At 44.0% G+C, this 22,236-nt stretch overlaps 1 protein-coding gene across 1 annotated transcript in view; it reads left to right on the top strand.

The window, feature by feature from the left end:
• The window catches only part of spock1 (SPARC (osteonectin), cwcv and kazal like domains proteoglycan 1), a 497,915-nt gene that overhangs the window by 151,970 nt on the left and 323,709 nt on the right, over positions 1-22,236 (top strand). Inside the window, exon 3 of the mRNA XM_078230923.1 lies at positions 4,964-5,009. Within this exon, the coding sequence (XP_078087049.1) occupies positions 4,964-5,009 (46 nt within the window). The remainder of the gene's footprint in view (positions 1-4,963; positions 5,010-22,236) is intronic.

The raw sequence follows: 22,236 nt of genomic DNA on the forward strand, positions 1-22,236 counted from the left end.
GGTCAGAACATTGCAACCTCACATGTTGAGCAATTAACTCAGCTTAAATGCCATCCTTGGCCCAGGCCCTCCATTCCAAACTGTTGAGCCCATACAGTGCAAATGATCGCACCTCTCCTCTGTGTACATTTAATTTTGTATATCTTTTGATGCCGTCTCATTGGGAAGACTTTGTGCTATCCCCTTTGACAATTATGGACAGTCTCTAACAGTCATAGAATCCCTACCGTGCAGAAGAGGCCATTCAGCCCATCGAGCCTGCACCGACAAAAATCCCACTCAGGCCCTATCCCCTTAACCCCATGTATTTACCCCCCTAATCCCTCTGACACTAACAGGCAATTTAGCATGGCCATCCACCTCACCTGCACATCTTTTGGAGTGTTGCCACTTCTACAGTTGATATTCTGTTTACAAATCAAAATGTTATGAAAAAAGAGAACTTTAAGATCAAGGCTACACTTCTGCCTGGTTGATATCTGTTTTTTCTGCGCTATCCTTTGTGATGACTATGAGTGTCTGCTATTCTTTGAATGGGAGCCGGTTACCTGTCCTTCACAGCTGTAGATGCGACAGTCAGAGCATTTTTCCAGAGGAGTAATTATTCCACTTTACGTGGAAGCTTCTTTCTTGTTTCATGCAAAGAGGTCAGTGGGCCATAAGTTTTAAGAAGTTATATTGCTGGAGAATTTTTAGATCTGAAAGGAATTTTGCAGACTTCCTGTTTTAGTTGTCGACCAACCCTCCATTCGAGGATGTCTGCCTGCGATAAATCGAGGGCGACTTGATGAGGCTTCAGAAGTAAAGATCTTTATTGCCAACACAATGTTTAACTATTTATATGATAGGATCCAATAGAATAACTATGTGACTGTACACTACTCCTCCCTGGCTCCAACTGATGATCCTTCCCGAGTCTGGATACATGCCCTTGCACTCGATTGAATAAGCTTCCGGTCTCGACACTTCAGAGGGTCCAGCGCGACCACGTAGCCCTCAAAGGGGCCACACTACTCATGGTTGCAAGTTTGCTGCCGTGGGTCTTCATGTGACTGAAGAGGCCAATTCATGGCCCGCAGATCTTTGGGCACACGGGGCAGGACATCCCACGGGGTATTGGGATCCAACGTGCAGGATTTGCTTCTATTTTTTTCTTTCTCTGCTGCCGCACTGCCTTATCGTTAAGATGTTGTGACTCAAATTGTGATGCAGCTTGATGGACAAACTGTCGCTCTTTTGAGTGATTGGTAGCAAGCTCCCAGTCATTAATGTCAATGCTGACACACTACAAGGAGAGCTTCAGTACGTTTTCTGCCCAAAACATTGGCCATTTGAGGGTTGAGGAAACAGAGACGCTTTTCAGCCATCCAGACACAATGTCCAGTTCATGAATATTGATTTTTCAGAAGCTTTGTCTGAATGCTTGTGGAGCTGGCTTCATGAAGGACACCAGCGTTGGTTCTCCAGTACTCTCATTGAATCTGGAGGTTGCAGTGGAGCATTTCCAAAGGAATTTGTCTAGCGCTCATGTTATGTCTTTAATACAGCATCCAGGTCTCACTGCGGTACAGAAATATGATGTGAACCACGCTGTACACCAGGACATCATTGACTTGCAGAGGTCTTTGTTTTCAAACACTGAAGGCTGAACTGTTGCAACTGATCTGGTGTTGGACCTCCAATTGTCAATGGTGGGCTTTTGAGAGAGGTTGTCAAGGTAAAGTAAATGCTCAACATATTCCAGAGTCTCTTTTAAACATATTTGGGAGGGGGAATATTTGGTTGACCAGGTGTGGATTGATAGGAGTTTTGCTTTGGCAACATTCAAGGATAGGCTGAGTTTCTTGCGTGCAGAATTAAAGAGAACGAGAGTAGCTTACAAATCTGGTGTAGAGTGGGCAATGACATTGCAGTTGTCTGAAAACTGTAGATCATATACAACTGTGGTGGTCAGTTTAGTTTTGGCACGGAGGTGACTGATATGAAAGAGTTTTCCATCTAGGTGGTATTTGATGCTGACACCAAAGGGCGGTTGATCTTTGATGAGGTGAATAGCCACTGTCAGGTGGATTTTAAATAGAATGGGGGCTATCCCACAGCCTTGCATGACATTGGGTTTTGAAGGCAACTGTTTCGGATCTCCCACTCAAGACAATTGCAGCCATATCATCATGAACATCAGCTGCAGGATCATGATGAAGTTTCTTGGACATCCAGATCTTGAGAGAACAGTCCACAGAGTCTCGTGATTTACTGAGTCAAATGCTTCGGGCTGGTCTGTGAATGTAATGAAGATTTCCCAGTGGTGTTCCCAATTGGATATGTCTGGGAACAAAGACCCATGCAAGATGTGCCCCATGGAAGGTCTAAAGTCATGCTGGGAGGATTTTGTCAGCCACAGGTGATTCAGGAGAGTGTATGTCAGGATTTCTCCCAAATCCAAAGCAAGTGTGCATGGAGTTGTGATGTGAGTAAATGTACACCAGCTTTGAAGGCCTCAGCTGGAATACTATCAGGGCCACAGCGTTTGTTGTTTTTCATTCATTTGATTCTTTGTTGCAGCTTTCCCATTGATGATGGTTCCCCCATGGATTCTGTCATGGGGTATTGGAAGAGTATCAGCTGCCCATTGTGGATTCACAGTGGAGAAGTTGTTGAAAATGTTCTTTCCAGTATTTATGAATGGCATTGCCATCCTTAAGGAGAGAAACACCATCCTGTCAGCGAAGAGGATATTGTACATTTGACCGTGACCCATAGATGACCCTGGTGGCTTCGAAGAAGAGCTTTCCCTGTCATGGTGGTCAGCATATTGTTGGATCTCTCAGGCTTTCTCTTCCCACCAGATGTCCTTTTTATCTTCCAGGATTGTCTTTAGGTGTCAGTCTTGAGCTGTTCGAATGCTGCCTTCTTTACTTACAATGTTGGGTTATTCTTGGACTTTTGGGCTTTGCGATGTCTTGGTACCAGATGAATGTTCATCACCAATTGAACAAGTTGATGATCTGCCCAGCAGACTTCAACCTCTCACGAATTGACGGATAGTTATTACTTTGATCCTTGACCCAAGCAACGACAAAATCCAGAAGGTGCCAATGTTTTGACCTAGGATGCCTCCCTGTGGTTTTATGTTTGTCCTTCCATCAGAAGAGTTTGTAATAATTTTTGGACCGTCTGAGCAAGAATACAAGAGTGTTTGTTATAATGAAGCTGTGCTGAGCACACTTTGTCAGCAGGAGGATGTTACTTGCATTGGCTTTTCCCACCCTGTTTTCCCATTGATTCTGCTCCAGATATTGTGATCACCGCAATCCCTGGTATTAAAGTCTCCCAGAAGGATGATCCTCTCTTCATTACGGTTGGCAGTGAGGAAGTCATCAAAATCAAAATAGAACTTTTCCTTAACATCTTCATCAGAGTCAGAGGTTGGGATGTAAGTGCTGATGGTGGAGACATTTTGGTTATGGCTGAGCTGTAGGTGAAGTGTCATGAGTCTTTTGGTTATCCTGTTGGGGAGTTCTGGTACTGCATGCACAATCCTATTCCAGATGGCCAAACCAACTCCATGGACAAGAGGCTTCTCTTCCAGTAGAAATTGTATCCCGCTGCCTGTTCCCTCACCTGCCTCTTGCCTGGAAAATGAGTCTCACCTAAGGGCGGCGATGTTAAATTGGAATCTTGAGCACGCGATACAATTTCCAGACAGTCACTCTTGAGATTATCCATGACTGTTCTAACATTCTAAGTGGCAACATTGAAAACATTCTTCTTTGACCAGAAAATGCTGATCCTGCAGGGTGTGATTCTCCAGTTAAGTGAAAGTGAGACAGCCTATTTTTGGGGGAACCTTCGTTCAGTCCTCACCCACTGCTCACCCCAAATAGGGAATCCTGAAGAGGACAACTCAGTCATAGATGCTGCTGCCCAAAGGCATCTCTTGACCTAACACGGGTATCCAGTGATCTTGATGCATTTGGCGCCTCTGCATATTCTTGATGAGGAATTCCCAGGTTCACATAGAAACCCCACAGAAGGAGGCCATTCGGCCCATCGAGTCTGCTCCGACAACAATCCCACCCCAGGCCCTACCCCCACAACACCACACATTTACCCCGCTAATCCCTCAAACCTACAAATCCCAGGACACTAAGGGGCAATTTAGCATGGCCAATCAACCTAACTGCACATCATTGGGCTGTGGGAGGAAACCAGAGTACTCGGAGGAAACCCATGCAGACACAGGGAGAACTTGCAAACTCCACACAGGCAGTGACCCAAACCGGGAATCAAACCCAGGTCCCTGGAGCTGTGAGGCAGCAGTGCTAACCACTGTGCCACTGTGCTGCCCAGTCACATTCTTGTCCTTATTGCCAGGCCCCTATCGCCAAAGGGCGTTGCAAATGGTAGAAGCCTGTGCATGACTTTGTTTAACGTGGGGACCTTGGGGTGGCGTCAATGTGCACATGATCTTGATGGGTTGGTGGTGGTTAGATTTTGCTGACCTCTCGAGACCACCTTGCAGCTGCAGCATTCACAGCTGTTTAAATGCACACCTTTCCTTTACCAGTTCTGCCACTGTTGGCCATGCTTGGTCTGGCAGCTCCCTCCCCACCTCCCACCCCCAACCCAGACTCCCTTTCTGTTTCACTCCACCACCCCACCCCGTCCATACTGCCATGGGTGACCCTACCAGGAGCAAGCTCCTGACAGCATTACTCCAGGGGTAGTCAGGGGACGCAAACCTTCACCATGTCAAGGTGGCACGCCACAGAGGAAATGGCACCCCTCAGTTAGTAGGCTAATATGTTAATACTCCAGTGCAATCCATAGTTATCCTTGGAGTTAACTGTGCCAAAACATCTTTTACTCACTTGTACTTTGTCATTGAAATATCTAAAGACAACATAGTGATGGGGAAATATTGGGAATACATTGACTTTATAATTTCTCTTTATCCTTTTAGGATGATTATTTCAGAAGCTGGAATCCGAACAAGCCATTTGACCAAGGTATGATTTCTTTGACTCACAAAACGGATTTGTGGATCTTAACCACAGATGTGTACCATGGTTAAGCAACGTTTGAAATGATGAGTCCATGTGGAACTGAAGATGGAACAGGTCCCATCATTGCTTTAAAAAAGAATTATGTATGCTAATCTTAGAAACATGAGAGAACTTGTGTATCTTACTCAAAAATATGTTTTCTTTTATATGAAATAGCATTAAAGTTTTTAATTTTATCTGTTCAAACATAATTTGAACCTTTTAGATTTTCAACTGGGTCGAAGCTAAGGCAAATGTGATTTTTAAAAAATATATTTGTATATAATCTAAATAAATTATATAAATTGCAGCGCCAGCCTGAATATTCGAGCATCCCTTGCACTGTGTATGAAGAATCTCAATTGATTTTTGTGATATTCACAAAACATTTTGCGACCACGGCAGTGCGTGGAATTGTCCGAATCTGGGCCAGAAACCCTTTTGTGGGTCACATATCATTCATGGAGATGCCCCATTGTTGTGAAGATGGCCCAATAATAGCGCTTGTTTCCTGCTTTTTTAAAATTTGGGACTTGCAATGTGGTGTATCAGCACATGTAGAAAGAAGTTGTAAGCGAAGTTACAGGTGTGATGGGTGAAATTCCAGATGTGATGGGTGAAATTCCAGATGTGGTGGGTAAAATTACAGCAGCTATTTGAATTAATTTTACTTAAATAGCTATGTTTTAGACACTATTACCTTCTAGTGCCAGCAGCTGTAAAATCTTGAAAGACGAAGAACGCATTTGTTTTGTCTTTTTCTTTGTAAGTAACAAATTTCAAGGGGATGCTGCAGTTTAGGTGGCGGTGTTCTAATGGATAGCTGGGTCTGGATTTAGCCCCGGTGTCAGGGTGCCCGCCTCAGGCCTAGTAGTCAATGGGGATCAAGCTCAGGCCTGTGGCGGTCAGTCAAACCCGATTACATGGTGGCACATTCATGAATGTGGGTGACACGGGCTAGCCACCGGAGCAGGGGGCGGCTCTGATGTCGGGATGGCCACATCACCAGGTGGCAGTGCAGGAGCTGGTGTCGTATTTAAAGGGCAGCCGGCCCTGCGTTCGGGTTGGAAATCCTCTTTCGGGTTTTTAAAGAAAGGTCTGCGGTTCAAATCTTCCAGCATCTGAATATCTGCTGTTCCAGCACACACACAGGGAGAAGATTCTTTCCCCCATCGCGTAAGGTCATTAAGTCTCAGCAGCGAGTTCAGCTGTGACCCGAGGTGTCGTCATCTGGCCAGAGCACCCCCTCCAGCACTCGAGGATGAATGAGAACAGGGTGGATGATTCCCATGATGGCACTGCCTCTCCCTAGCCTTGCAGACAGCCTCCTAAGTGTCCTCTCCTGAGGGGCTCAGCTCTGTGACGCCATTGTAAGGGATGGCCCCTAAGCATCTCGAATATACTCCGCCCTATTAAATCTGACCCCAGTGTTTCTAGGTTCTGAATTTCCTGCCTGAGACGCAACCCCTTTAAAAGTGTCAGCTCAGTAAGTTTTCACACAGGGAAGAAGTTTCCAAGATCAATTCGGTGCCCTGCGACTCAGTCTCCTGGAAGGCCAAAGGACTCTCACACTGAGTCAAGCAAACCACGTATAAACCACCAGCTTTCACTGGGTGAGTTACTGAAAGCACGAGGGGCATGTGTGAGTTTTACTAAATCGGGGAAACAGCATCCACTCGTCTGGAATTGCATTTAAATTATGTGCAAGCGGTAAAATAAGTAGATCAATGAGCCTTCTGGTGCTAATGGGGGAGGTTCCTGCTTGATCTTGTTGCCATCTACTTTAATCATTTACAGCTTTCCCGACCCTGCCCGTGATATTCTCCGTTCGTTGCAACAGGCTCCGCAAGACTCAACCCTTGATTAAATTCTGCTTTCTTAATTTGATGTGTTTTCTCGAAGGCAGCAACCTGAAGCGGATAAACCCTGACCAGATCCAAGCTCATCAACACGTTCAGTTGTTACCTGCAAATGTAATTGCTTTGGTGCAGGTCCAAACATGTAGCTTGTCTCCATTTAGTTTGCGCGCTGGATGCACAAGAGCAACACCCATTTTACTGCTGCTATTTTGTAAACAAAACTGATCCCACTTCAGTTAGACATCGGAGATGATGAAGTACGTTTCAATCTTCACATGGGCAGTAATCTGGTTGGAGAAAACCACCCGACCGTGACGCAACCTGTCGGCTCTGTCCTTCCAAATTGCAACCTAAGAAACAAGCAGGAGTTGTAAATCAGATTGCTGCTGCCAAACTAGCCGGATCAGCGGCGATTTGCAGAGAGTGGTCTCGGAAAGAGAAAAATAAAATTTGGTGTTGGGCCTTGCGCTAATGGGATGCAAACAACTAGGGAAAATAATCTGTTGTAACATTGATTCAGCAATATTAAATTTCAATGCAATATCATGATACTGAGACTTGGTGCTAAAATTGCCATATTGCTATTTATTTTGCTACATTTATCTGGATTATTTTTCTGTTAAGGTCATTTCTAAGATGTCAGAGATAAAATACTGTTGTTGAATTCATTAACTGGTCAACGCAACAAATATGGATTTACACATTTGACTTAACGCGTCTGAATTTGTAGCAGTGGGAAATCATTATGGCAAGCACAGTTCAATTGAAGATATATAACACATATATAGCTATCATTATATTAGTAAAACGATGAGTCTGTGGGCAGTACACAGAAAACATAGGAAGTGAAGGTTGTAATTGGACAGCAGTGATGCAGCATCAACCTGAAATGGAGAAATGTATCTCATTTAATCCAGTCAGTGACCATCAGGTTAGGGGCCACACAATACAGCCTTCCAGCTTTTCATGACAACGCCGAGATTGCTGCCAATGTATGGTGGCATTGCAAGCATGGCCCTTCAGAGTCCAGGCAGTGCACAGCTCTAACACTCTCACTGTTTATAAAGAACACAGTGCTAACTGCGTCCATAGTCCAGACAGCACGCAATGCTATCACTTCGCCATTTGGGCAATACATAAAGTTAACACTCTTTCTGCTTGGGCAATATTCTCCACCATTTAGACAATGCACGCGCAACGCTCCACATTATGCAGACAATGCACATGCTAACACTCTCACAGTTTATACAAAGCACTGCGCCAACACTTGTCCATAGTCCTGACAACTCACAGTGTGGACACTCCTCACCATTCAGACAACACAGCCACTTGCACACTCCATGTTCAAACAGAGCACACAGCAACACCCCCGGGTTCAGATTAAAATTGCTTGCCTGCCTGACTGGTTTACGCTGGGCAGGCAGGGTTAAAATTGCTTCTTAACCTTTCGCAACTGCTATTTGAATTTGTTTTTGCTCACTTGCCAGATTTCAATACCGAAGAGCAGCATTGCATTTTCCTTTGGGGAAGGATCTGTAATTGTGATAAGCAGCCTGGCTTTGTATAAACAGCCCACTTATACTATTCGTCATTTCAACTTGGATACCTGAGTGAAAGCCTTGGGGATTGAATCCCCCGAACAGCAACCCCCCCCCATCTCTTTGTAGAACCTGCTGCTGATTCCAATGAAATGGAAATCAGGCGGATGTCCACTCCATCAGGTTGCTCCCAGTGAGGTTGAAAATGACACCACTGAGAGAAATCCACCCACTAATGGAAAGTTCAGTGATGGCAATGGTTGGCATTCGTTTGGATGTGAGAGGAAGCCAAACACTAAAACCCTCCAGTTAAATGTTTACTATTCTGTTGAGTTGCATTTGCAATCGAGACTTGTAGTTTGGTATAACAAAATTCACAAATGAATGCAATCCCTTTGAAATGGCAATGTGGCAGTAACCATCATTATTTCATAAGTTTCCATGCTTTAATTTCATTTCACTGCCATTTTAATAATATTGCTAAGATTTATCTACTTGCAATGTGGAAATGAAAATGCTGCCATAATCGTCTTGGCTCGAAACGGATCAATCCCTTCACATTTAAATGTTTTCTGTAGAAAACAGATCGATAGTAGTTTGTTTCAAGTGGATCCTCGATTTCAATAGCTGCTTTGACTGAGGTACCAATGTAAGTGGGCCAAAAATTGAAGAACTTCACATGCCACAGAGGTTGCCCCCTTCAGGAATTAATAGTTATGTAAAACTAGACAAGGGCTTGCCTTGATTAATTTAAACTAGCTATCCATCTTCTACCTTTAAGTATTGTAAGTGTAGAAAATACAGGCATTTTGCTTCCAAGCCTAAAATATAAAATTCAAACTTAAGCTCCGGATGGTTATTTGTGTGGGAGACATGTCCTGTTTGTTATCTAAGGATGTGCCTGCAGGCTGGATTTCATGCTCCCCCACCAAGAGATTTGAAAGCAGCGGGCACATAAAACTCAACAAGTGACCTTCCCACCACCTACCTGACCTGTCTGAAATCTCGCCGGGGCTGGGAGGTAGTCTGACACAGCTAGCCCACACAGCTAGCCAAAGAATGACCATTCAAAGGCCTCATCCTGCTGCTGTTGATATTTTACCCACAATGGGGGAAACCCGTGCCATGCAGTAAGCCCAACTGCTTTAGCTGGGACTTTTGGAGATCTTGCAGAAAAAGCTTACAAGAAAATTGCGAATTGAAAGAATTGAAGTATCAGGATGGATTGGATAGGCTGCCGCACCTTTCCCGGGAAAAGGGAGGACTAAGATAAAACCTGCTGGAGGCCTTTACAATTCTGAAGGAGTTTGGTGGATGTGGAAGCTCTCTCTCCATTTATGGGCAAATTCAGAACAGGGAGGCATAAATATAAGATCGCGACTATCGAATTAAAAAGATTTTAAGAATTATTTTACACAAGAATGACAAAATTGTAGAATCTGCTATTACATGAGTAGTTTAAAGTAAGAATATTGAATATAGAATCATAGAATCCCTACAGTGCAGAAGGAGGCCATTTGGCCTATCATTTAAGAGAAGCATTGTGCATATATGAGGGAAAAGGGAGTTGATGGAGATTGGGGCAGGGTGGGAAGAGATAATGAGAGTGGGTGGAAGCTTTGGCCAAGTATAATCACCAGTTTATACACTTTTTGCACCCATTTATGCCTACTTTTAACAACTTCAAAGGACAGCTGACACTCCCCCCCCCGCCCCCCCACCCCCACCTCACCTGAAAGGTCACCTGGCCTTCCTCAGGGCACCTTACCTGTTCCAAAGGTATCCCATAACCAGATCCAAATGGGTACCTTCGCCTCTCCAAAGAGGTATGTACCCCGGCTATCCAAAGAAATGCACAAAATATAGACCTATTTTTACCAGGTCCATTTTGCACAATTCAGACTCCTGTGCTATCAAAATTCAATTTGAATGGTGGTAGCTGCTGAATTAGGTGACCAGCTGCCTCTGTGAAGCATGCATGCACAAAATGTGAACTGCCCCCATTCTTACGCCTGTGAAAATGGGGAGCGGCCCCCATTCAAGGATGGGATTTTTGGGCACTTCGACATGGTGAAAATCCGGGCCATTGTATTCTACCAGAAAGATGATAAGAAGTATTAGATCATAGACTAAACCAGCAATAGTACAATAACTTTGCCTTTTTCTAATGGCCGTGAATGGTGTCATGCTTTATCATTTTGATATCGATTAGCTTTCATTTGGGAAATTCAATTTTCTCTGTCTTGCCTCCAAGAGAAAATTTTACGCAGTTCCAAGATATGAGAAACATCTATTAAGATCACTTTCTGTAGCTGGTAGTGCTGTCAATAAATACATTAGTGAGAGTATAGTGTGGCTTCTGTTCAATATACTTTTTGCCTGTGGCTGCAGACTGATTTTTTTCTGATGCTAGAAATAATAAATTACCACCATTGCTTCCATCCTCTCAAATAATCACTTTTAATCCCAGAACATTTCACAACTAACCTGTCTTCATTTTACCACCTACTGCATTTTCAAGTTTTCATGACGCCATTTCCCACATTAAAAGTTTCTTATTAACATGGTAAATTGGTTCCCATTGATTAGACACTGTCACTCACATTTATAAAACCACTTTTAGAAACTCCTCCACCTAAAATCACTCTCTTAGTCCAATCATTCTCTCCAAACCCACACCCCATCTTTATTTCCCCCTTTTTGTCTTAGGTCCTTAAACTTGTGGGCGGTGTGGTGGCACAGTGGTTAGCACTGCTGCCTCACACTGCCAGGGACCCAAGTTCGATTCCAGCCTTGGGTGACTGTCTGTGTGGAGTTCGCACACTCTCCCCGTGTCTGCGTGGGTTTCCTCCTGATGCTCTGGTTTCCTCCCACAGTCCAAAGATACGCAGGCTAGGTTGATTTGCCATGCTAAATTGCCCCTTAGTGTCAGGGGAACTAGCAGGGTAAATATGTGAAGTTACGGGGATAGGATCTGGGTGGGATTGTTGGTGGTGCAGGTGGGCCGAATGGCCTCCTTCTGCACTGTAGGGGTTCTATAATTTTGTTATTTTACCTGACTCTGTGTTCATCTCTCCCACACTATTGTGTTGTAGTCCATTCGGTCCAATTCCTGCCTTGGTCGATATCCCCAACAATATCTCCTGTGGCCGCTACATTTAATTGCATCTCTCCTCAAATGTGTTAAACAATGTTCTGCCATTGTTCAGCCCCTTTTGACTGTTCGAATGGAACCAGTGCATCGCCAATGACTTCTTCCTCAAATTTTACATGACCACCTCAGGAACTTTGCGAATATTCCTCTTTGGTTGCCTCCTTCTCTTCATCAACATATTTCCCTCAGTGACATGGGTTTTCAGCTTCTTCCATACGTAAACATACTCCAGCATTTCCCTCAGTTTCACAATGATTGGCCTCCAAGATAGCCTTCACGACACACGACAACGCAGAGTCGCTGAGCAGAGACTGCTAGCCAAGTTCCGCACACATGAGGACGGCCTCAACCGGGATTTTGGGTTCATGTCACACTATCTGTAATCCCCTTGGCTGGGCTTGCAAAATCTCACAAACTATTCTGGCTGGAGACAATACACATCTCTTTAACCTGTGTTTAACCCTCTCTCCACTCACATTGTCTGTACCTTTAAGACTTCATTACCTGTAAAGACTCGCATTCCAACCATTATTTTGTAAATTGAGTTTGTGTCTTTATATATCCTGTTTGTGAACAGAACTCCCACTTACCTGACAAAGGAGCAGCGCTCCGAAAGCTAGTGGCTTCTGCTACCAAATAAACCTGTTGGACTTTAACCTGGTGTTGTGAGACTTCTTACTGTGTTTACCCCAGTCCAATGCCGGCATCTCCACATCATCTCTTTAACTTAACAGGGCGGAGATATCGGCTGCCTCAGGGTGGAGGTGAGAATGGAAATAGTGAGGGTGAGAGAGTAATCTTTTGGGGGCGGGGGTAGGTGGGGGGATTAGTGCAGTTGAGTAAAACAGTAACTGCAGAAAGGTTATGGCGAATGTGGCCAAAGACTACATAGTTGGAATCTTGAAATTGCAGTTGTAAGTGCATTGGGGGATAATTGTTTTAATTGTGGGATTATAACAGCAAAGAAGGAGGCCATTCAGTCTGTTGTATCTGTACAAGCTCTCTGCAAGAGCAAGTCAGCTAGTCTCATTCCCTGCTTTTCCCTGTAAACCTGCAAACTTTTCCATGGGATGGCACGGTGGCACAGCGGTGAGCACTGCTGCCTCACAGCTCCAGGTATCCTGGTTCAATTCTGGCCTTGGGTGGCTGTCGTGTGGAGCTTGCACATTCTCCCCGTGTCTGCTTGGGTTTCCTCCGGGTGCTCCAGTTTGCCCCCACACTCCAAAGATGTGCAGGTTAGGAGGATTGGCCATGCTAAATTGCCCCTTAGTGTCCAAAGGTATGTAGGTTAGATGGATTAGCTATGGGAAATGTTCAGGGTTATGGGGATAGGGCGGGGAAGCGGGCCTGGGTAAGATACTCTGTCAGAGAGTCAGTGCAAACTTGATGGGCTGAATGGCCTCCTTCTGCACTGTCAGGATTTTATTATTTTATGATAATGATTCAACTCCTTTTTGAAAGCCACGATTGAACCTGACTCAAACACATTCTCGGGGAATGCAATTCAGTGCCGAATGAAGTGATTTTCCCCAATGCCACCTATGGTTCTTTTGCAGTTCACTTTTTTAAAAAAACTCTTAAAAGTAGCAATTTTGAGCAGAATTTGTACCCAGTTCACCCATTGGACCTAAACCTTTAGCCCGGGTTCTTAGCGCAAAACTGACCAACTACAGTTTGACGCTTCCACTATTGGGAACTGTTTCTCCATATCTACTCTGTCCAGACAACTCTCAGTTTCGAACACCTCCAGCAAATCTCCTTAAATGTTTTCTAAGGAGAACAGACCCAACTTTGCCAAACTATCCATTTAACTCTGATCTTTGGAACCATTCTTGTAAATCCTATCCGCATCTCTCTCGGCCTTACATTTTTCCAAAATTGCAGTGCTCAGAATTTGGCACAATATTCCATTTGAGGTCCAGACATATAAAGCCCAGAATCCCATATGTCTTATTAACTCCTTTCTCAACCTGGCTTATCACCTTCAACAATTTGTGCATATCTACCCTTGGGTCCATCTGCTCCTGCACCCCCTTTAGAATTGCAATTAAATCATGCAGCCAAAGCGTGTCATAATTATAATGGAAGATGCAAATGTAGCAAAGCTTTTAGTTATACTAGGCGTTGCATTTTGAAGGTGTGCTGTGCTGCCAGTTATGTGTAATCATGCAAATTAGTTGACCCTTCAGAGGTTCAGCCTATTAACTTCCTGTAGTTGGCCAGCTTTGTGTTAAGAACCTGGGCCAAAAGTTTCTACTTCGGGTGAAAATTCTGCTCAAAGTAAGTGACAGCCATTTGCTGACTCATTCCTCAGGGCAATGCCTTGACCAATCAGGGTCAGGCTGTCTGCCTTAAATTTCAAACAATGCTTAGCAGTTAATTGACAGTCACCTGGTACATTTTCCACGGCAGTGCCTCTGTCATCAGTATCCACTTGCAAACTACTCTGCACTCTCTTCTCAAATAGTATACATTGTTATTTTCCCCTTACATGGTACTCTTCCAAATGTCCTGATGAATGCAAGATGAAAAGCTTTGACATGTCTCTTTTCAGCAATACTCAAGTTCTGTACTTTCAAATGACAAATAATTTACTCGTTGACCCGTACAACTTTTGGCATAGCAAGATTAATGTGGCTCCATGCCAAATGCCAACTCTACATTAGATCTATTTTACAATAATTGATGTATAAAGTACACTGTGTGTATGAATATTTGAAGTATGAGCCACATTGTTCAATGAGAATGCGAGGGAACTGCCCAGACAGTGATTATCTGCTTAGGTTCAGAAATAAGGGTGATAATAGATGATAATAGAGATATTGATTTTTAATGTAATTGTGAGTTATATTCTTAAATTTTCCAACCTATTCAGTCTATTATGCCTGTGGGATCTGAGAGACAATAAATTACTTCTTAACTTTTTATAGAGGTTCAAAAGCAAAACGCTTAGTATGTTAGCCTGTGATTATAGAATTATGGTTGTATTTTACAACTGTCTGCACGTATCAAAGCACCAAACACATTTTTCTCACAAAGCCATGTTGCCTCTCGCTATACGTCCACTTATTTCCAAGTGGGAGTAAACCCTGTCTCGAAGAATCCTCTCCAATAATTTCCCTACCACTGAGGGGTAAGGCTCATTGGCCTGTAATTACCTGGATTATTCTTGCTACCCTTCTTAAACAAAGGAACAACACTGGCTTTTCTCCAATCCTCTGGGACCTCCCCTGTAGCCAGTGAGGATACAAAAATTTCTCTCAAGGCCCCAACAATTTCCTCCCTTGCCTCTCTCAGTATTCTGGGATATATCCCATCAGGCGCTGGGGACTTGTCTGCCCTAATGTTTCTCAAGAGCCTTTTCCTTTTTGATCTCGACATGACTCAAACTACCTACACGCCCTTTCCCAGACTCATCAATACACCAATCTTTATTTTGCTCGTGGTAAAATAATTAAAAAGCAAAGGGTCATCAGTGCTCTTTGCTCCTTGGTTTGCTGTCTGTGAGAATTCTCCAATAAGATTGGCTGCTGAGCGTGCTTGATGTCATGACAGTTGCTGGACGCTGGAGATTACCTCTACCTCTGGTTGATATCGGAATAAAATTAACATTGGGAAAGGAGAAATCTACACTCCAGAAATAACTAAATCTTTGTGGAGAGTTTTCTCTGAGGTCAGTGGCAAGCGCTATCATGTCACTTAAAAATCTAAATCTGGGCATTGCTACAATAAATGAAACTTGAATCTTTGTTTAAGGTGGCCTGGGTTATTTTCAGTTGCAAGATACTGAAGGGTAAATATTAAAATAAGTGAGCAGAACATCCAGACATGCTAACGACCTTGGCTGAGAGATTGGGTATTAATGTATAGTAAATATTCCAGAACCTTGGCAATGAGATCAGTTGGAAGAGCAAACTGCGATGCCACTGTTTATTTATGGCTCTCTCTGCATTTTTTAAAATTTTAAAATAGATCTTAAACTGATTAAACAAACTTGTCCTGCCTTAAACTCTAATCTTCCTCCTTAAATCCTGCAATAAACATCCTCGTTAATATCATTAAAAAGAAAGAGGAGTTGTACAATAAATTAACTATAAACGGTAAATTGCCGGTGGCCTTCACCTTTTTGGGGCACCCGTTTAATCAGATTAGATCGGGTGGTGCAGTCGACAGGCGACTGTTCCTTCCACAACTGGTAAATACAGCAGCAGTTACTGCCAAACTTTCAGATTCTGGCATTAAGACCTGTCGGTGCGGAGAGACGGCTTTTCGTCTGTACCCAAGTTTGTTGTATATTCCTGCGAAATGCTGGGCGCTGACATTAGGATACAGAAATGTGAATGGAAAGATGGTCTGTTTTGCAGAACTGAAAAGGTATGAAATAAAATAACATCAGCCGTGTGCTTTTCCATTTGTTTCCAGCAGTTTAATTAGACCCATAGTCACACTGGAAGATGTGCCTCTGCCTTTGGTTAAGTCTCGTCTCCAATGGCTACATTTTTTTTTCCATCATCTATGGAAAATATTTGTCCCTTGATCTCAAGACATTTAATAAATGTCCTGTTTCTTAACCCCCCCCCCCCAAGGATCACTTTTGTTTTATTGTCTCCCATTATTAACACCCCTTTTACCTGAGCTGTGTTTTCAGTACATTTAGCTTGTGTATATTCTGCAAAACAAAATCCCTTTTGTCAAAGGCAAAAGATTGGTGTGAAGTTGTCCTGCCTCGTTCCAATATCATTGTGATGACATGTTTAGTTTCAGCTGTAATGTGAATATGAATAATTACGTCTTCTCTTTGATTAACGAGAAAGAGCTTGTAAAAAGAATATCAAACAGAAATAGTAGATTTTTAAAAATTAAATAGTAGGGGATGCTCTTTTTAACTGTTCTGCATCTCAGCAAAATAATATTATGCCATAATATGAAAGTAAAATACTGTAGATGCTGGAAATCTGAAATTAAAACAGAAAATGTTGGAAAAACTCAGCAGGTCTGGCAGCATCTGCGGTGAGTTAAGGTTTCAAGTTCAAGTAGCTCTTTATCAATACTAGACAATGTTTTATTGGAGCCTGTGCAGAAATGGAGGCCAATGCATATTTGATTTGTACAATTTCTATGACATTTTGCACTGGACTTTCCTGCAGATGATACATAAATTGGTGGAGTTGCAAATAGTGACGAGGATTGTCAAAGGATGCAGCAGGATATAGATAGATTGCAAACCTGGGCAGAGAAATGGCAGATGGAGTTTGATTCGGACAAGTGTGAGGTGATGCATTTTGGAAGATCAAATTCAGGTGCAAATTATACAGTAAGTGGCAGAACCCTTAGGAGCTATGACATACAGAGGGTTTCTGGGCGTGCAGGTCCAAGAATCCCTGAAAGTGGTAACACAGGTAGACAACATTTTTGCCTTCATTGGCTGGGGCATCGAATATAAAAGTTGGCAAGTTATGTTACAGCTGTGTAAAACTTTAGTTGGGCCACATTTGTAATATTGCGTGCAGTTCTGGTCGCCACACTACCAGAAGGATGTGGATGCTTTAGAAAGGATGCAAAGAAGGCTTACTCGGATTTTGCCTGGTGTGGAGGGTTTTAGATATGAGGAGAGGTTTGATAAACTCGGATCATTTTCACTGGAAAGACGGAAGCCGAGGGCATCCTGATAGACGTATACAAACTTGTAAGAGGCATAGATAGAGTGGATAGTCAGAGGCTTTTTCCCCAGGGTGGAAAGGTCAACCACAAGAGGGCACAGGTTCAAGGTGAGATGGGGAAAGTTTAGGGGAGATGTGTGGGGAAAGTTCTTCACACACACAGAGTGTTGGGTGCCTGGAACTCGCTGCCAGACGAGGTAGTGGAAGCAGACACATTAGCAACATTCAAGGCGTATCTTGATAGACACATGAGTAGGAGGCAAACTTGGTTCAGCGCAAGCTTGGTGGGCTGAAGGGTCTGTTCCTGTGCTATATTGTTCTTTGTTCTTTGCTAGTGGAAGGTTGAAATAGTGCGGCACCCAAGAATTGTTAATGGACAGTGCAGAGTCGGAACTTTGCCGCCAGGTTCCCACTCTACACTTTTATGCACAAAGAACACTGAGTACCATGAGCCTGGTCGCTTAATTTTACAATAAATGCTGGCCTAATTTTCTTTTTTACAGGGAGGGTAGAAGTGAATCGCAATATCTTTGAAAATATCAGGGCCGGGATTCTCTCAAAAAAATTCTAAGTGCCAATTTTGTGTAAAAACAGAAGACACTCCTATTGGCTTTTTTGGCGGGATTTTCAAAATGAGTCTCCCACACTCTGAGCACTGCAGAGTGGCTCAGGGGGATTCACGTTGAAAATCCAGGGGCAGGGCCTATTCCCGCTGGAGAGGTCAGCAGCATAGCATCGAGCAGTCCACTGCAATCTGTCACAGTGGAGATCGACGCACGTGCAGTGGCCTCGCACTGCCGGCCTCCCCTTTGCTGGCCAGTCCCACAACCCTGCAACGCTACCCCTATGACTTCCCAACCCCCCTTCCCCTGGCAGCCCTGACCACCCCCCCTTCCCCCACCCCCGGCAGCCCCGATCAGCCCCTTCCCAATCTCTGCCACCGATCCCGACTGCAGAATGGCAGCGTGGCAGTGGCCCTTGGCATTACCCGATGCCCGGTGGGCAGTGCCAAGGTGTCCCCCTTTGCCCCTTGGGCAGTGCCAGGGGGCAGGCTGACAATGCCCAGTGGACACCACACCCTTACCCCTCGACCTCCTGGGGGGGCCTTATTGGCCTCCCTTCACTCCAGCGGGGTCGGGCTGCCAGCTCCCCATTAGTCGAGAGCTGTTGTAAACCCCGCTGGAATGAAACATCCTGGCGGTGGGGGAGAGGCTCGCGGGCCCAGAGACTTCAGTCCTGAGCCCGCGAATGATATTAAAATGAGAATTTTAATATTTAAATCAGTTCCACACCGTTTTCTGGCATGGAGCTGACAACTCCAGAAATCCAGGCCCCAGAGACGTGCGGAGACCAGGGCGCCGAGCGGGGAGCCTGCTAAATGGCCTCCGCTAGCAGCGCAGCGGGCTGGGAGAATCGTCCCCCAGGAATTTCTATCGGAAAATTGGTGCAATATAAATTTGAATAAAACCTAATATTTTATTAATAGATACTCAACTCAGAGGTGTAACCTCATTATTGTAATATATTTTCCCCATATGATAAAGTTTAAAATGTACATGAAATGCTTCTGCCCATAAATGGACTAAAGATCCTCTGGCTGCTACGTGTTGACAGTGTAATAAACAGAGCAGAAAAGTGTCCTCTAATCACTGTAGTGAAACCATAAATGTATTTTTTGATTGTGACTTTAGATTTTGGTAGAAATTGCAAACAGAAGAAATACTTGCACAGTAGTGCTTACATTCATAGAACTCATTTAAAGCTTTTAAATCTCCAAAACTGGTTAACCTCTTGTTAAAGATTTATCAGTGCTGCCAAAGTCAGTGGATTTTTGGTTAGCTCACTGCAGATGGGGCTGCAAAATCCCACCCTCTTGTTTATTTAGGAAGTGTAAGCAACATCAAAGAATTGACCTTGTAGGAAGTTGAAAGAAAATTATGAGACTTTTCAGAGAGAGACTTCACCGTATCAATCTGCTGAAAGCTCTACAATTCATGTGAGCAATGCGTAACCAAGTTCAATTCGTTTAGTGGACTCCTCTATATCCTGTGAAAGATTCCAGGGTCTTCCTGGTGCTTCAGTCCAAAGATGTGTTGATTAGGTTGATTGGCCATGCTAAATTAACCCAAGTGTCAAGGGATTAGCAGGGTGAATGTGACGGGTTACGGGAATAGGGACTGGGTGAGATTGTGGTCGGTGCAGACTCGATGGGCCGAATGGCCTGCTTCTGCACTGTAGGGACTTTATGATTCAGCACCTGTAAAAGACTGAACAGGACTCGATTGACTCACCACATGGTTTTTAACTTGGGCTACTACGGAGCATTTGGAATACGCGGAACATTTGTGAGGTCGACCTTTTTTTGCACATGCAATTTTTACTGTTTTTGTTATTCCTAATTGTGGGTATGGCTGGCTGTCCTAATCCAGTTTATTATACCACTGCCACCAGCTTCTTTTCTATCGGCTGTACTATTTGCAGTTTCCCAAAACCATCATCTTAAAAACAACAATTGCACACTCCTTAGCGGGACACTTTTACATTTTGTTACCACGAACTAAATCATTTTCTCAATGTTTTAAAACCCTGCAATCCTGCGATTTTGTTGGTGAATGAAAATCAGAATAAACAAATGACAATTTCTCCAGATCTTTCAGCGAGGGGACAATCCAGTCTTTGCGGTTTGCAGATTGGGCGAACCTGGTCTAATCTAGTGGCAGCAATGGTGTGCAGCCCTGCATAAAAACCTTATGCGGTCTGCATACCTCCAGTCATGGTCCAGCCAATTTACATATGATTACTGTACATATGGGTTACAATCCTTACCTCCCAGTAATGCCCTCTGGTTTATCTTTATCCAATCTCAGTGTGGTACTGAATTGAACACTGAAAAGAATTGAGTGGAACAGCTGGGAACCTCAAGCTGATCGTTTAAATGGCCAACACAAACAGACGTAGAATCGTAGCAACTGCCATTCACTTCAGTATTTCACACTTGAAAAATCACTTGTCACAGAGTAGGGGACTGTGGTTAGAATATTTCCATAACTCCGCATTTCTGAGAGAATTGAAATAGAGCCATAATTTCCGAACATAAGAAAATAAGAACATAAGAAATAGGAGCAGGAGTAGGCCATCTAGCCCCTCGAGCCTGCCCCGCCATTCAATAAGATCATGGCCGATCTGACGTGGATCAGTACCACTTACCCGCCTGATCCCCATAACCCTTAATTCCCTTACCGATCAGGAATCCATCCATCCGCGCTTTAAACATATTCAGCGAGGTAGCCTCCACCACCTCAGTGGGCAGAGAATTCCAGAGATTCACCACCCTCTGGGAGAAGAAGTTCCTCCTCAACTCTGTCTTAAACCGACCCCCCTTTATTTTGAGGCTGTGTCCTCTAGTTTTAACTTCCTTACTAAGTGGAAAGAATCTCTCCGCCTCCACCCTATCCAGCCCCCGCATTATCTTATAAGTCTCCATAAGATCCCCCCTCATCCTTCTAAACTCCAACGAGTACAAACCCAATCTCCTCAGCCTCTCCTCATAATCCAAACCCCTCATCTCCGGTATCAACCTGGTGAATCTTCTCTGCACTCCCTCCAATGCCAATATATCCTTCCTCATATAAGGGGACCAATACTGCACACAGTATTCCAGCTGCGGCCTCACCAATGCCCTGTACAGGTGCATCAAGACATCCCTGCTTTTATATTCTATCCCCTTCGCAATATAGGCCAACATCCCATTTGCCTTCTTGATCACCTGTTGTACCTGCAGACTGGGCTTTTGCGTCTCATGCACAAGGACCCCCAGGTCCCTTTGCACGGTAGCATGTTTTAATTTGTTTCCATTGAGATAGTAATCCCATTTGTTATTATTTCCTCCAAAGTGTATAACCTCGCATTTCTCAACGTTATACTCCATTTGCCATATCCTCGCCCACTCACTCAGCCTGTCCAAATCTCTCTGCAGATCTTCTCCGTCCTCCACACGATTCACTTTTCCACTTATCTTTGTGTCGTCTGCAAACTTCGTTACCCTACACTCCGTCCCCTCCTCCAGATCATCTATATAAATGGTAAATAGTTGCGGCCCGAGTACCGATCCCTGCGGCACGCCACTAGTTACCTTCCTCCAACCGGAAAAACACCCATTTATTCCGACTCTTTGCTTCCTGTCGGATAGCCAGTCCCCAATCCACTTTAACACACTACCCCCAACTCCGTGTGCCCTAATCTTCTTCAGTAGCCTTTTATGGGGCACCTTATCAAACGCCTTTTGGAAATCCAAAAACACCGCATCCACCGGTTCTCCTCCATCAACCGCCCTAGTCACATCTTCATAAAAATCCAACATGTTCGTCAAGCACGACTTTCCCCTCATGAATCCATGCTGCGTCTGATTGATCGAACCATTTCTATCCAGATGCCCTGCTATCTCCTCTTTAATAATGGATTCCAGCATTTTCCCTACTACAGACGTTAAGCTGACCGGCCTATAGTTACCCGCCTTTTGTCTCCTTCCTTTTTTAAACAGCGGCGTAACATTAGCCGTTTTCCAATCAACCGGCACTACCCCAGAATGCAACGAGTTTTGATAAATAATCACTAACGCATCCACTATTACCTCTGACATTTCTTTCAATACCCTGGGATGCATTCCATCCGGACCCGGGGACTTATCCACCTTCAGTCCCATTAGTCTACCCAGCACTGCCTCTCTGGTAACATTAATTGTATTAAGTATTTCTCCTGCTGCCAACCCTCTATCGTTAATATTTGGCAAACTATTTGTGTCCTCCACCGTGAAGACCGACACAAAAAACTTATTTAAAGACTCAGCCATATCCTCATTTCCCACTATTAACTCCCCCCTCTCGTCCTCCAAGGGTCCAACATTCACTCTAGCCACTCTATTCCTTTTTATATATTTATAAAAACTTTTACTATCATTTTTTATATTAATTGCTAGCCTAG

This window comes from Mustelus asterias, chromosome 16 (genome assembly GCF_964213995.1).
Source record: "Mustelus asterias chromosome 16, sMusAst1.hap1.1, whole genome shotgun sequence".
Lineage (NCBI taxonomy): Eukaryota > Metazoa > Chordata > Chondrichthyes > Carcharhiniformes > Triakidae > Mustelus > Mustelus asterias.